A 14,824-nucleotide genomic window follows, 5' to 3' on the forward strand; every position below is an offset into this window, starting at 1 on the left:
AAATAAAGGTGAAATAAATAAATAAAAATGTCCCTGATTGACAGAGGAAAATTGATTTTATTTTGGAAAAGCTCAACTAATTGGGAAAATATTTAGGCATAAAAATAAATTAGCTTTCGCCTCTAGGCACACTGGACCTTAGCATATTTATCATTCCACATCGGAGTAGACAGTTTGCTCAAGTTGACAAACACAAGTGGACTTCCCTTTGCTTTGCACTCAAACCTCTTTTAAAAAAAAATAAATACACAATTGGTCATTTAAATTCGGTGAAAGTGTTACAAATGATGAACTAACAATTCACAACCTGCATTTTTTGGGCTTTGGTCAAATTTATTAAACACAGTCAAGGGATACAAATGCTTAATTTTCAACATTCGCCCACTCAAACATTTAATACATACAAACATAGGGAAAAACATGATATGATACAATAAAAACAGTAAATGTTTTATATTTACACCAATACAGAAATAAAGAGAAACTGTTGGTAATATACATGCCTCAATTGAAGTGTTATATTAATCATGTGAACATTATGAGTGACAAATCATGAGGAAAGACAGCTCCTCTCCTGTTCTGGATAGTAAATATTTTATATGAATGGGATCCTCCAATTCTGGCTAAAATGTAGAACCTAATTGGATCAGTCACGGAACATGGACCCGGTTCTCCTCCGGAGACAGCACTATAGCTGCCATTCAGGGAATTTCACACCTAAAAAAAATAATATCTGTCGCATCAAAATAAAACAAGTGCCATCACTAAGGGCTCATCTATATGAATGAAAGGATGAGAATTACTAAAAACCTGAGTTCCTATTTATTAATACAAAGAGCAGTCTACTCCTTCAGAACAGACAGAGGGCACTGTGGTGCAGGGTGTGGTGTAGACTCTAGAGTAGACTTATGTAGCAAAGTGCTGAGGTATACAGGAGTAAGGCCAGCCGGCCTGTGAAAAAGTAAGGTTCTCATTGGCTAATTTGGGCCAGCCGCACATTGGGTTGCCGTTCGTATGTCTTGCGAATCGCTTCGATGGACTCAATAAGGGATTTGAAAGATGGCCTTCTCGCGGGGTCAAAGTCCCAACAATGCTGCATCAACATGTGGATCTGTTGAAAACAAAAGACAGGTTCATTTCCCTAGGTGCATCTGGCTTACAGAAATAATGAAGACTGTGTGAGAGTGTTTAGCTGTAGGCTTTACCTCGCTAGGACAGTCTCGGGGGCAGGGCAACCTATTGTGTTTCTCCAGCAGCTTGATCAGCACCATCACTGTCATCTGACCCTGCACGTTACCCATCATCTGAGTGAACTTCTATAAAAAAAACACATACAAAACGCACACGTCACAACTAATACACTCAGCAAACCACACGCTGACTGCGTCATAATTATGTAAAGGGTTGGTGGCCTTGATTAAATGGATCATGTGGATTTAGACGGGGGGTGTCGTTTCGTACCACTGGAGGACTCTGACGATGGTCACCGTGGGTCAGGACCTCATAGAGCGTCACGCCAAAGGACCAAATGTCTGAAGAAAAGGAAAACTTGCTCTCCTTCAGACACTCAATTGCATACCTGTAAAATAAAAGTCAAAGGTTACCGTAAGACACCTTTTAATGCACACATCTGGACACTAAATTAGCAGCCCAGAGCCCAGCAGGGAAGTAATTGCTCAATGGCTCCAGGACTCACCAGAACACAGGACTGTCTCCATCCTCTCGCACACGGTAGTAAACATCTCCTTCTGGGATGTATTTGGTAAGGCCAAAGTCCCCGATCTTCACCAGATGCTCATTCTCCACCAGTACGTTCCGGGCAGCCAAGTCCCGGTGGATGTATCGCTTCGAGTGCAGGTAATCCATCCCCTTAAAAAGGAAAAAAAGCAGAAGGAGCAGGAGGAGAAATGAGGGAGACCAAGGTGAAAGAGAGTAGTGGTTAGAGAAGAAAATAGAGTACTTTAATCTATTGTTGTATAAAACAATATTCCAATATTGAATAGCAAATCTTCAACTTGAACCCAAACAATGTACCTGCTACAGAACCCTAGAAGGAATCTAGATTACATATATCTTTATATTACCAGCCCCCCGTGCAGTGCTCTTGTCTCACCTGGCAGATCTGCTGTGCAAAGAGGAGGCTGTGAGCCACGCCCAGGCGATGTTTGGCTAGGTACTCTCTGAGGCTGCCCAGCGGTAGGAACTCCATAATCAGCTGCACCGTCTGCCCTCCTGTGGAGACAACGAAACAGGCATTTACAGCAGTCACTCATACATACAGATGCTACCCTACCCATGTAAATGTGAGCAGATGCTGGAAACCCCAACACAAGAACATGCCATATGTAGGAAGGAGCCAAGCAATAAATATAATAAACAAGCATTGTATGAAAATGAGAGTCATATACAGCAGGTGGATGACAGACAGGTGAGCTTGGCTGGATCACATGCCACTCACCCAGCTCAGAGCAGCAGCCCTTGTACTTGACTATGTTGCCGTGGTAAAGAGACTTGAGGATCTCAATCTCCTTCATCCAGCCTTCACGGAGATGGCTGCCTCCCTCATGCTTCAGGGCCTTCACTGCTACATAGTCTCCTGTCCCGTCGTTGGCTGGGTCATACACATAGAGAATCACCTTCCCAAAGTGACCCTGGAGACAAAGAGAGAGCACAAAGCATTCTCTCAGTTAGAGGGAGGCCAGGGAATAATGTTTTACATAATGCTAGTAAATCACAAAGTACAACAGGAGATGAAGAGCACAGAGGGGTTTATAAGAGTCATGTTGTCCTGCGGGGAAATTAACTCACCTCTCCTAAGTCCCGGATCTTTTTCAAGTAGCGTTTGAGGAAAACGTTGGGGTCAGCGTCCGGGAGAGACTCCAGGGGGGATATGTCAGGATCTGATCAGAAACCAGGAGAGCAACATTAAAGCAACACTAATCAATCACGCAAATGTGGTCAATCTAAATGCTAGAAGAGGAAACGGAGAGAAACAGACTGTGATCCAAAGAATAAAAGGAGGGGACATACTCTTGATCTGTAGTTCAGTGAGCTCTCGAAGCACAGTGCGGAAGGACGGCCTCTCCCGGGGTTCGTAGGTCAAACACATGCTAATGAAGCTGGCCAGTTCCTGCGACGAGGGCTCGGTGAGGCGACTCCGCGTCTCGTAGAAACGCTCTTTCTGTTGGCAGGAGAGAGGTCAGGGGTCAGCATGAATCACAGGCATGGTAAGAGGATGGCAGATAAATTAGTTATGATTAGAGAGAGGAGAATTGAAGGGCAGTGACGATAGGGCTGTAGGTACCTCAGTGAGCGTGCTGCCACTCATGGGCAAATCTCCATTGTTGCAGATCTCCAGCAGTGTGGCTCCAAAGCTCCACTGGTCAGCAGCACTGCCGAATGGGGCACTGCTTGGCACACACTCCGGGGCAATCCATGGGATTCGCTCGACACGCTCTGTAGGGCATAGACAGTCTAAGTCAGACCAGGCTATATAATACCACTACATTCAGTCGTTTTTGAATTTTTTATTTCACCTTTATTTAACCAGGTAGGCTAGTTGAGAACAAGTTCTCATTTGCAACTGCGACCTGGCCAAGATAAAGCATAGCAATTTGACACATACAACAACACAGAGTTACACATAGAATAAACAAAACATAGTCAATAATACAGTAGAACAAAAGAAAAAGTCTATATACAGTGAGTGCAAATGAGGTAAGTTAAGGCAATAAATAGTCCATGGTGGCGAAGTAATTACAATATAGCAATTAAACACTGGAATGGTAGATGTGCAGAAGATGAATGTGCAAGTAGAGATACTGGGGTGCAAAGGAGCAAGATAAATAAATAAATACAGTATGGGGATGAGGTAGGTAGATAGATGGGCTGTTTACAGATGGGCTATGTACAGGTGCAGTGATCTATGAGCTGCTCTGACAGCTGGTGCTTAAAGCTAGTGAGGGAGATAAGTGTTTCCAGTTTCAGAGATTTTTGTAGTTCGTTCCAGTCATTGACAGCAGAGAACTGGAAGGAAAGACGACCAAAGGAGGAATTGGCTTTGGGGGTGACCAGTGAGATATACCTGCTAGGTTCATGAATCACATGGTCTCACAACACAAACTAAATAACCTCTAAAGCCTTCCTGCTAAGTGTCAATTTGATGGCAAGTGCAAGACAACCAGGAAGTGGGCCTCACAGCAACCAGGAAGTGGTTTGCACAGGGCTTCTTGTGACTCAATCTGATCTAAAAGAATGAAGACCAAGCAAAATCACCAGAGACGGAAATTGAGGGTTGACAAAATAACTCACTGTGGAGAGATTCTATTTATCACGTAGTGAGTGTTGCCCAACATGGAAGTGGTCTGGTAGGAACTGTTTTATTGGTCAAGTAGGAACTAACCTTCTCTGGACAGCACGTTGAGGGCGATGCCTGGATCACTCAGCTTGACGAAGGGAAAGGTGCCCTCCTCCAGACCACGGCGAGCCACCAGAATGTTTTTGGCACAGACGTTACCATGTACCAGTTGTTTAGTCTCCTGCAGTAACCAGGTGGTAGAGGTAACAACATAAAGTACATTCAGGACACTCAATAGTGGGAGATGAGGGTTGGCAATACATTAACTATGGACACAAGGGTTTAGAGTTTGAAACGGAGGGGCTATTACAGAAGACAGGAGATCAACATCCTAAAAGATCATTGTTTCATATGAGTGAGGAGTAATCTTAGTTTGTTGTGATGTGAGGGTATCAGGCTGACTTACGAGGTAGCTCAGGGCACTGGCCAGCTGTTTGGCTACAGTAAATTTCCACTGAGGAGTGACCAGAGCCCTTTCCCTTCGCAGGAACACATCCAGAGGCCCAAACTCCACAAACTCCTCCACCATGATGTCTGCAGACAGGTCAAAGACAAGGATTATTATCAAGGATCACACCACTTACTTTTACAGATGACCGACACTTCACTGTATTGAGTCTAATTTAAAGGCTATGGTTTGGCTGAGAGTCAGGCTTGTGGTTGTACTGTACACCAGTCCTGTTGCCTAGTAATTCAAACAACCAATACAATTAACCTTCTGAGAGGGAAGTGTCAGTGCTGAAGAAGGAAGTTGCACAGCTGAAAGAGGAAGTATGAGGTGCCATGGTGACTTACTCTCAGATCCTTTGACAGACACTCCGTGTACAAAGACCAGGTGACTGTGAGATACTTGGCTCATCAGACTGGCTGTTTCAAAGAACGCCTACGAGAGGACCGGAAAGAGGAAGGATTATCATGACATTGTGAACAAAGGTTCACATTCAACAGAGTTGAATTGGTGAAAACGGTAGTGTGATTGTGGCAAACTTGGTTGGAACCTGGGATGGTGTTATCGCCCAGAGCTAAAGTCCAGGCATTATCAGACCGACCTAAAGTTTAGGCATTATAACACCGAGCTAAAGTCCAGGCATTATCAGACCGAGCTAAAGTCCAGGCATTATCACACCGAGCTAAAGTCCAGGCATTATCACACCGAGCTAGTCTTCAGGTCTCAGGTAAGGTTACTCACCACGCAATCAATTCCTGTAAGAGGATAATGATAGATTAATGGTAACTCACTAATGCTATGTCCTTGTGGCTCTGGTCCAAGATCTTAAGAACCACTCGGATCTCTTTGCGATCAGTAAGATTGTTGTTCCACTTGTCCTCCTCATCCTCCACTCCGCCCCTCACCAACAGACTGCCCGAGTAGATGTTGGTCCTGGTCCCACGGCCCAGATGCTGCTCCTAAGCACAGGGACAAACAGACATAGCCATTTTAGAAGTACTGGGTACAAACCAGACAAAGATAGAGAAGAGCATCAGTGTTCAGTAGGGAAAAATGTATTGGAATTTAGTGAAACTGGGAGATACCGTTGCAAAGTGTTTCGCGACGGTGTGCCCTACTGAATATAACCCAGGTGAAACACACACAAAGGAGGGCGCTGACAGAGAGATATATAGAAGAGAAGAATGCCCTCTCTCTCACCTGGGTGATCTCCTTGTCTTTGATCTGATGGAACTTCAGCTGAGTCAGACAGAGGGCCACAGAGTCAGGCTGAACACACTGGTCCACACCCTGCCTCATCACCAAGAGGTTGGACAGTTCTGCAGCACAAACACTCATTTAAATACAGTATAGGAAAACATGGACACACAACACATCTTTACAGAATAACATCTCTGTACAATCTCTGTTGTATGTTAGGGGCAGAACAACACCAATGCACATCTATAAAAAACACATCACACAAACTAACCTGCAGGTCGGGGTAGGCAGCATTTCTTCACAGTGAAATTGTCCGTGCCAGACTTGAGCACAAAAGTCTTGAGGCTGTCGGTGAGCTCCTTGACAGTGGAAAACTCCCGGTCCCAGCCTTCCAGAGCAAACACTGAACCACGATGCAGGATCCTGAACTGCTTGTGGATTGCAGCTTGTCCATCCTACAGGACGCCAGCAAAGACACACACATGCATCCAAATATATCACTTCTGACATTGTATTGCTTTTTATATTTTTGGATTGTACATTTTCCATGTTCCTCGTCCTTCAGGGCTTGGTGTGGAGGCCCTTTTACCTGACTCTTGTTTAAAACAGCTAATATGATGCGGTGGTAGTCGAGGACGCTCCAGCGCACAAGAAAGGCTCCCTCTTCAACGGCTTCCTTCCTCAGTCTCTGCAGCACAAAGTCATCACTGAAAAAGACAGTCAGAATTGTAGTGGGAGCCAGGACAGTGTGTGTGTGTGTGTGTGTGTGTGTGTGTGTGTGTTACTCACTTCATTGGTCCATGGAGGCCATTGGTGGCACTGAGCACTACTCTGGGCGGAGCCACCTCGTGACACAGGTAGTGGTGTGCGTCTGCAGTAAGCCGGAAGTACCCATCCAGCAGGGAGACGAAAGACAGAGCCTCAAGGCTGGAATTCATTTGAACCTCCTACACACATATAAACATATCATCTTCAGAAAACACCACCTACACACATTTCGCAGTCAGATACTCCGCTTCCATACAGACATACATCAAATAGTAAGATGCAACTTCACACACACAAACCTATCTTGAGATCTGCACACTAGACTTAGGTTTTCGCATAAATCATGCACTGTTGTCAATGGGGGATTTGCACAAAACATGGAGCTACGTGTGTGTATGTCAAGATAAGTTTGGGGTCCAACAGAAAGCAGTTGAGAGGCAGGGGCTCGAACCATAGAGAAGTTGTCCTGTTTAATGATGCTGACGTTGGCTCCAGTGATGGTGATGTGGGAGATTTCCGGGAAGTCGCAGAAAGACGTCCATGTGTCAGAGGATTTAGGTTCTTGCTGGAGGGGTGATTGCTTCACACTTTTACGATTCCCTAAGTAATCGTTCCCAAAGTAACTGTTGGCCTGGGCCTAGAATGGATAGACACAATTTACAGAGCATCCCACAGAAGGCATACTACGAAAAACACACAAAGGCAACTCACAGCCTGATAGACATCCAATGAGACAGACAGACATACCTTCTGCACTGTGATCTTCCTCCACTGAATCCCCTTGGTACCAGACACCATGACCTCATGCATGACCTGAGGGTCAACGTTCTCAGGGTCAGAGGCCCCGCGGGCGTGGCTGGAGTTGAGGTAGGAGCCGCTCCCGTCGCCCCCGTCCGTCCTCAGCTCCAGGTGAGCCGTGAGGAAGGTCTCGGTGCCGAAGCGGGGGGCTAGGTGCTCCAGAGTAGACAGGTATTTATACATGACCTCCTGGGAGCCCAGGCGTCCTAAGTCCACAGTGTGCTCCTGGAAGGTCCTCACAAAGTCAGCAAACACACGCCGGATACGGATCTTGGTCAGGAAGTTGTCCCTCGCTATGTGTTTGGAGAAGGATCTCGGAATGCAGCGCAGGAAGCTACAGTATGGCAAGGGGAATATGGAAGTAAATCAAAACATTACGGCTGTGTTTGTAAAGGCACTAGTTTTCCTATATAATGCACTAGTTTTGATAGTGAATAAGGTGCCATTTTCAACACAGCCTCAGACTATAGTAATATCTGAAACCTTGTCAAAGCCCTTCCGAAAACAATGCACCCATCCCCTCTGACTCATGGCTTACCTGACAGACTTGGCCACTTCCTGTAGCGTGCATCCTGAGCACAGGGCCTGATGAGAGAGGTGCAGCACAGCCATCCCCAGACTCTCATTCTTAAAGCGACTCAACTCTTCCTTTCCTTGAGCATCCTCCATCGGCGTGACATCATTCACAAAATCAAACTTTGCCTAAGAGAAACAAAAGGGAAATGTTTTATTTATTTAACCTTTATTTAACCAGGAAGGGCTCATTGAGATTTAAAATCTCTTTTTCAAGAGCGTCCTGGCCAAGATAGGCAGCGCCAAGTCATTACAAAAATTACAGACAAACAACATGAAAAACTACAAGTAATCTAGTAAAAACCATAGAATTCACAAGAGTATAACAAAATCAAAAACAGCAAATTAAAAACATTGACAGGTCAGGGAATCAGACTCAAGATCATTCATCAGTGATTTAAAAATACCAATCGGGACAAGTTCTTCCAGTTTAAAAGTATTTTGTAAGGTGTTCCAAGACGATGGCGCAGAGTACATAAAAGCCCTTTTACCAAATTCAGTTCGGACATTTGGAACAGTTAGCAGGATAAAGTCCAGCGAACGAAGAGAGTACCCACCACATTTCTTAACAATAAAAATGGCCAAATAAAATGGTAGTAAACCCAAAATGACTTGTTTCACAATATGAAAATGTCCGTGTGACAGGAATATTATGTTAATGCACACTTCCACAGGAATATATGAATACAAACACATTTTGGATAAAACACGCCTCATTCTGAAACTCACCTGGCAGAAGAGGTATTCCAGGGAGGTCATTTCTAGTAGAGGTGAGCCCCCGTGCTCTGTCCCTGACCGTGGGGCATATCGCACCACTGACGGCTCCTTCTCACTCAACCCATGCCAGTTCCGAAAGTAAAACCTGGGAACAGAAAGATCAAATTCCCTATATAAATATGCCTGTACATAAAAGCATACAGTGCATCGTCTCCCCATACAGACCAATTCTAACTCTCTCACACACACACACACACACACACACACACACACACACACACACACACACACACACACACACACACACACACACACACACACACTATAAAAACAGTTGGCTGGTATGCCCTCGCCCTTCTGAACGGTCGGCTGTGAATGCCCTCACCCGCTAGCACAATTATGCTGACTGGGATTTGGGTTCTGATCCTCCACAGGATGTCCATACAGAACAATGCTGATGCTTCTCTGGGTTCTGATCCTCCACAGGATGTCCATACAGAACAATGCTGATGCTTCTCTGGGTTCTGATCCTCCACAGGATGTCCATACAGAACAATGCTGATGCTTCTCTGGGTTCTGATCCTCCACAGGATGTCCATACAGAACAATGCTGATGCTTCTCTGGGTTCTGATCCTCCACAGGATGTCCATACAGAACAATGCTGATGCTTCTCTGGGTTTTGACCCTCCACAGGATGTCCATACAGAACAATGCTGATGCTTCTCTGGGTTCTGACCCTCCACAAGATGTCCAGTCCGAACAATTTTTTTATTTATTTATTTTATTTCTCTTTTATTTAACCAGGTAGGCCAGTTGAGAACAAGTTCTCATTTACAACTGCGACCTGGCCAAGATAAAGCAAAGCAGTGCGACAAAAACAACAACACAGAGTTACACAAACAAACGTACAGTCAATAACACAAAAGAAAAGAAAAACCTATGTACAGTGTGTGCAAATGTAGAAGAGTAGGGAGGTAGGCAATAAATAGGCCCTAGAGGCGAAAATAATTACAATTTAGCATTAATACTGGTGTGATAGATGTGCAGATGATGATGTGCAAGTAGAGATACTGGGGCGCAAAAGAGCAAGAGGGTAATAATATGGGGATGAGGTAGTTGGGTGTGCTATTTACAGATGGGCAGTGTACAGGTACAGTGATCGGTAAGCTGCTCTGACAGCTGATGCTTAAAGTTAAAGAGGTGTCATGGAAAATTGCAAGATTATGTTATAATGCTTGTATTGTATTATAATGGTTGTAATATTCGACAGAATAGAGTATTCTGTTAACTATTGTGTGTGTGTTCTACTGAGGATTGGCCTCTATGAGATAGCACTGACAGAGGAAATTTACGATGTCTTTGGGTAATAACGCCTAAAAGAGCATTCCAGAGAACATGAGCTAATGGTTCTGTTCTATACCGTACCAGGGAGAGACGGTTCCAGTTTGGAGTAGGAGGACCAGATACTGGTCTATACAATGAACACTGTTGATACAGCAGTTGTTGCTGTCTGCTATGCTTTATAGATATCTTTCATACAAAACTTAACCTTGTGACCCATTCTATGTATCTGTGGTTCGTCATGTACGTTGAGAGGGGTGTATCTTGGCTATAAAAGCTCTTTGTACTTTTGTGTTGACACTTTTCAATGGTTCATTAGAGATAGCGCATCATTGAAAGTCAAAGTGCTTTTGCAAAAGCATCTTAATTATTAAAGATGTAGTATTAAGTATAACTCTGACTGGTGTGTGAAGTTTGTAACTCTCCTCATTTGGTAATGCAGAAATTAGCCACCACAAAGGGAGACATAAGATGCATTTTGTTCCAATCATTGGCAGCAGAGAACTGGAAGGAAAGGCGGCCAAACGAGGAATTGGCTTTGGGGGTGACCAGTGAAATATACCTGCAGGAGCGCGTGCTACGGGTGGGTGTTGCTATGGTGACCAGTGAGCTGAGATAAGGCGGGGCTTTACCTAGCGAAGACTTATAGATGACCTGGAGCCAGTGGGTTTGGCAACGGATATGTAGTGAGGGCCAGCCAACGAGAGCATACAGGTCGCAGTGGTGGGTAGTATATGGGGCTTTGGTGATAAAGCGGATGGCACTGTGATAGACTGCATCCATCACAGAATGCTGATGCTTCTCTGGGTTCTGACCCTCCACAGGATGTCCGGTCAGAACAATGATGCTTCTTTTTTCAGGGTTTTAATTTACTTTTCCTCTTCACACACTTCTGGTCATATAACATGAATCTAGACTGGGAGTAAATCTGGGTGGAATAGTACTTGTGTTATTCCCGAATGAATTGTGGTTATTTTGATGCACGCACCACATTCAGGTATTCTTGTTGCTGTCCACAATAAAAATTGACCTCAGAAATGTGCATCTTCTTTCTTCGGACAAAGATAACACTCTAACCTGAGTGGGTGCAGTGTCTAGTTGCGCCTTTCCAAGAGCTCTGATTGGTTGGGAACGGCAGAGCTAACTAAGGTAGGCTGAACTGCCAAACTAATGGGACTCAAGGGAAAATGAAGGGAGTGTGAGGGAAATGTAGGTTGAAAGGAGGGGACGGGATGGCCTATTTTTTAAACACACACACACACACACACTAACCTCATGCGATAATGGAGTGTCAGGCTTGTCTGCTCTTCTGGGTTGAAAAAATGGTTGGGACTGTACCAGCAGTGGGATTCAGGGTCATACAGGGAAAACAGGACATGGCACAGTGGAGTGATACCTAGGGGGACAGATATATAGGTTACGCACACCTTAGATACACCCTTTCAATGACATACAGTGCATTCAGAAAGTACACAGACCTTCACTTTTTCCACATTTTGTTACGGTACAGCCTTATTCTAAAGTGGATTAAATAAAAAAAAATGTCCTCAACAATCTACACACAAAACCCCATAATGACAAAGTGAAAATGGTTTTTTAGACATTTTTGCTAATGTAAAAACAAAAAACTCTAATACCTTATTTACATAAGAATTCAGACCCTTTGCTTTGAGACTCGAAATTGAGCTCAGGTGCATCCTGTTTCCATTCATCATCTTTGAGAAGTTTTATACAACTTGATTGGAGTCCACCTGTGGTAAATTCAATTGATTGGACATGATTTGGAAAGGAACACACCTGTCTATATAGGGTCCCACAGTTGACAGTGCATGTCAGAGCAAAAACCAAGCCATGAGGTCGAAGGAATTGTACATAGAGCTCCGAGACAGGCTTGTGTTGAGGCACAGATTTGGGGAAGGGTACCAAAACATTTCTGCAGCATTTTAGGTCCCCAAGAACACAGTGGCCTCCATCATTCTTAAATGGAAGAAGTTTGGAAACAGGACTCTAGGACTATTCCTAGAGCTGGCCACCCGGCCAAACTGAGCAATCGGGGGAGTAGGGCCTTGGTCAGGGAGGTGACCAAGAACCCGATGGTCACTCTGACAGAGCTCTAGAGTTCCTCTGTGGAGATGGGAGAAACTTCCAGAAAGACAACCATCTCTGCAGCAATCCACCAATCAGGCCTTTGTGGTAGAGTGGCCAGATGGAAGCCACTTCTCAGTAAAAGGCACATGAAATCCTGCTTGGATTTGCCAAAAGGCACCTAAAGACTCTCAGACCATGAGAAACAAGATCCTCTGGTCTGATGAAACCAAGACTGAACTCTTGGGCCTGAATGCCAAGCATCACGTTTGGAGGAAACCTGGCACCCTCCCTACGGTGAAGCATGGTGGTGGCAGCATTATGCTGTAGGGATGTTCTTCAGCAGCAGGGACTGGGAGACTAGTCAGGATCGAGAGAAAGATGAACGGAGCAAAATACATTGTTGATGAAAACCTGCTCCAGAGCGCTCAGGACCTCAGACTGGGGTGAAGGTTCACCTTCCAACAGGACAACGACTCTAAGCACACAGCCAAAACAATGCAGGAGTAGCTTCGGGACAAGTCTCTGAATGTCCCGATTGAACATCTCTGGAAAGACTTGAAAATAGCTGTTCCGCGACACTCCCCATCCAACCTGACAGAGCTTGAGAGGATCTGCAGAGAAGAATGGGAGGAACTCCCCTGATACTGGTGTGCCACGCTTGTAGCGTCATACCCAAAAACACCCGAGGCTGTAATTGCTGACAAAGGTGCTTCAACAAAGTACTGAGTAAAGGGTCTAAATACTTGTATAAAAAAACTGCGGAAATATCAAATTTACATATTTGCAAGCATTTCTAAAAACCTGTTTTTGCTTAATCATTATGGGGTAATGTGTGTAGATTTATGAGGAAAATAAACTATTTAATCCATTTTAGAATAAGGCTGTAACGTAACATTTTGAAAAAGTGACGGGGTCTGAATACTTTCCCGAATGCCCTGTAAAACCCAGATGCCTGGAGTCATCAACTCAAACACACCCTTATGTGCCAGGCTACCAATGTCCTCAAACATGAGGAAACAGAACACCACACAGCTAACCTGAGAGCCCTAAATTCAGTCTCAATATTCACACAAAATATTGTTTCTGTTTCATTAAAACAATAAATGGCACTTGTTCTTACCCACAGTCTGTGCTGCAGAGATTGAAAGCTCCTCAGCTGTCACTTTACCCTCTGTGTGGGTCAGATAGCCCTCCCCTCCCTTGGTCCAAAACAGATAGACATGGACGCCTGGTCCCTGAGGAGGCTCACACTGGCCTGTGGATGACCCTGTTCTGGTACTCTTGGAGCGGCCACTTCGAGACATCATGGACCAGGCTGGGTCACTACACCTGTCACAGGGAGGAAGTAAGAGAAAAGTATTTCACTCTAATCAATTACATGGTAACAAATCCAGAGAACAATTAAGGACATGCGTTTTATACATGGGTTTTGTTAATATCAACAACAAAAATTATACTCAAATACAATGTAAGCCTTATTGTAGCAAGTAAGCACATCTGGATCAAATAGATCTGTTACCGTGTAATTGTTCAGCATTATTACCATGTTCTGAGAACTCGCGATATGATCCAATATTTTCTAGTAAGGCCTTCCGGGTATTGCACATGAACATCAGTAAAGACGAAAATGTAACGATAACATGACACGAAAATCCGGATATAATTTATCCAATGTTTCCACATTTTCCAAATCTATCTCACTAATACATTAATCACTTCGTCATCGAACTGATTGCTCACGGATATGGTGGAATAATGCCTACTGTGTACTGTAAACAATTGTAAACCAGAGGCATAAAGCCCACTTCCTATAATACTGATATAGTATGCTTTATCCGCCAATGCTGGAATAAACCCGGGTATTTCTAAATTGTATTGCACATTTGTCAAACTACAGGTTTCTTACCATTTAGTTGCGTCCCTAAAACGTGTAGTTAGAAAATCCAATGCAGGTTGAACCGAAGTCCACTCTTCGTATGACTGATTTTCTAATGCGTGTTTCCCCTACTCCTACGCATTCCCGAGAAGCGCATAGATAGAGAAGTCAGCTACAAGACGAAAACACCGAAAGACACTTTTGGCCACTCCCCTTGAACCAGCTGTACTACAGTACGCTTGTGGGATAGCTCAAATCAAGTCGTATTTATCACATGCGTCGAATACAACAGTTGTAGACCTTATCGTGAAATGCTTACTTACAAGCCCTTAACCAACATTGCAGTTCAAGAAATACACTACCCTTCAAAAGTTTGGGGTCACTTATGCATTTCTTTGTTTTCCATGAAAACATACATGAAATGAGTTGCAAAATGAATAGGAAATAAAGTCAAGACGTTGACAAAGTTATAAATAATGATTTTTAATTGAAATAATAATTGTGTCGTTCAAACTGCTTTCATCAAAGAATCCTCCATTTGCAGCAATTACCGCCTTGCAGACCTTTGGCATTCTAGTTGTCAATTTGTTGAGGTAATCTGAAGAGATTTCACCCCATGCTTCCTGAAGCATCTCCCACAAATTGGATTGGCTTGAT

General features: G+C 44.1%; 1 protein-coding gene across 2 annotated transcripts; it reads right to left on the reverse strand.

Moving 5' to 3' along the window:
* Positions 1-37: 37 nt before the first annotated feature.
* Positions 38-14,353, reverse strand: LOC115199167 (non-receptor tyrosine-protein kinase TYK2-like). Of its 2 annotated transcripts, XM_029761796.1 has the most exons (24): positions 14,198-14,353; positions 13,412-13,620; positions 11,476-11,599; positions 8,874-9,006; positions 8,110-8,273; positions 7,521-7,905; positions 7,225-7,410; positions 6,795-6,952; positions 6,595-6,712; positions 6,277-6,460; positions 6,006-6,124; positions 5,597-5,764; positions 5,153-5,240; positions 4,764-4,891; positions 4,403-4,538; positions 3,305-3,456; positions 3,031-3,181; positions 2,809-2,900; positions 2,459-2,651; positions 2,114-2,232; positions 1,697-1,869; positions 1,462-1,579; positions 1,206-1,316; positions 38-1,111 (listed from the first exon to the last, which is right to left on the reverse strand). In XM_029761796.1, the coding sequence occupies exons 2-24, from the start codon at positions 13,596-13,598 to the stop codon at positions 971-973; spliced, it is 3,528 nt and encodes a 1,175-aa protein (XP_029617656.1). In that variant the 5' UTR covers positions 13,599-13,620; positions 14,198-14,353; the 3' UTR covers positions 38-970. The 2 variants fall into 2 exon arrangements, with proteins under 2 accessions (XP_029617656.1, XP_029617666.1); XM_029761806.1 differs by lacking the exons at positions 11,476-11,599; positions 13,412-13,620; positions 14,198-14,353 and adding an exon at positions 9,247-9,637 and having other exon boundaries at positions 852-1,111.
* Between the last annotated feature and the right edge of the window lie 471 nt (positions 14,354-14,824).

The sequence above is a fragment of the Salmo trutta genome, chromosome 1 (genome assembly GCF_901001165.1).
Source record: "Salmo trutta chromosome 1, fSalTru1.1, whole genome shotgun sequence".
Lineage (NCBI taxonomy): Eukaryota > Metazoa > Chordata > Actinopteri > Salmoniformes > Salmonidae > Salmo > Salmo trutta.

Excerpts from the sequence above, each read along its gene's own strand:
- LOC115199167 (XM_029761796.1), bottom strand. The coding sequence starts at position 13,598 with ATGATGTCTCGAAGTGGCCGCTCCAAGAGTACCAGAACAGGGTCATCC. Across the intron at positions 5,765-6,005 it reads AAGACAAGGAGATCACCCAG|GAGCAGCATCTGGGCCGTGG; the intron begins GTGAGAGAGAGG and ends CCCTGTGCTTAG. Across the intron at positions 1,580-1,696 it reads GGAGACAGTCCTGTGTTCTG|GTATGCAATTGAGTGTCTGA; the intron begins GTGAGTCCTGGA and ends TTTATTTTACAG.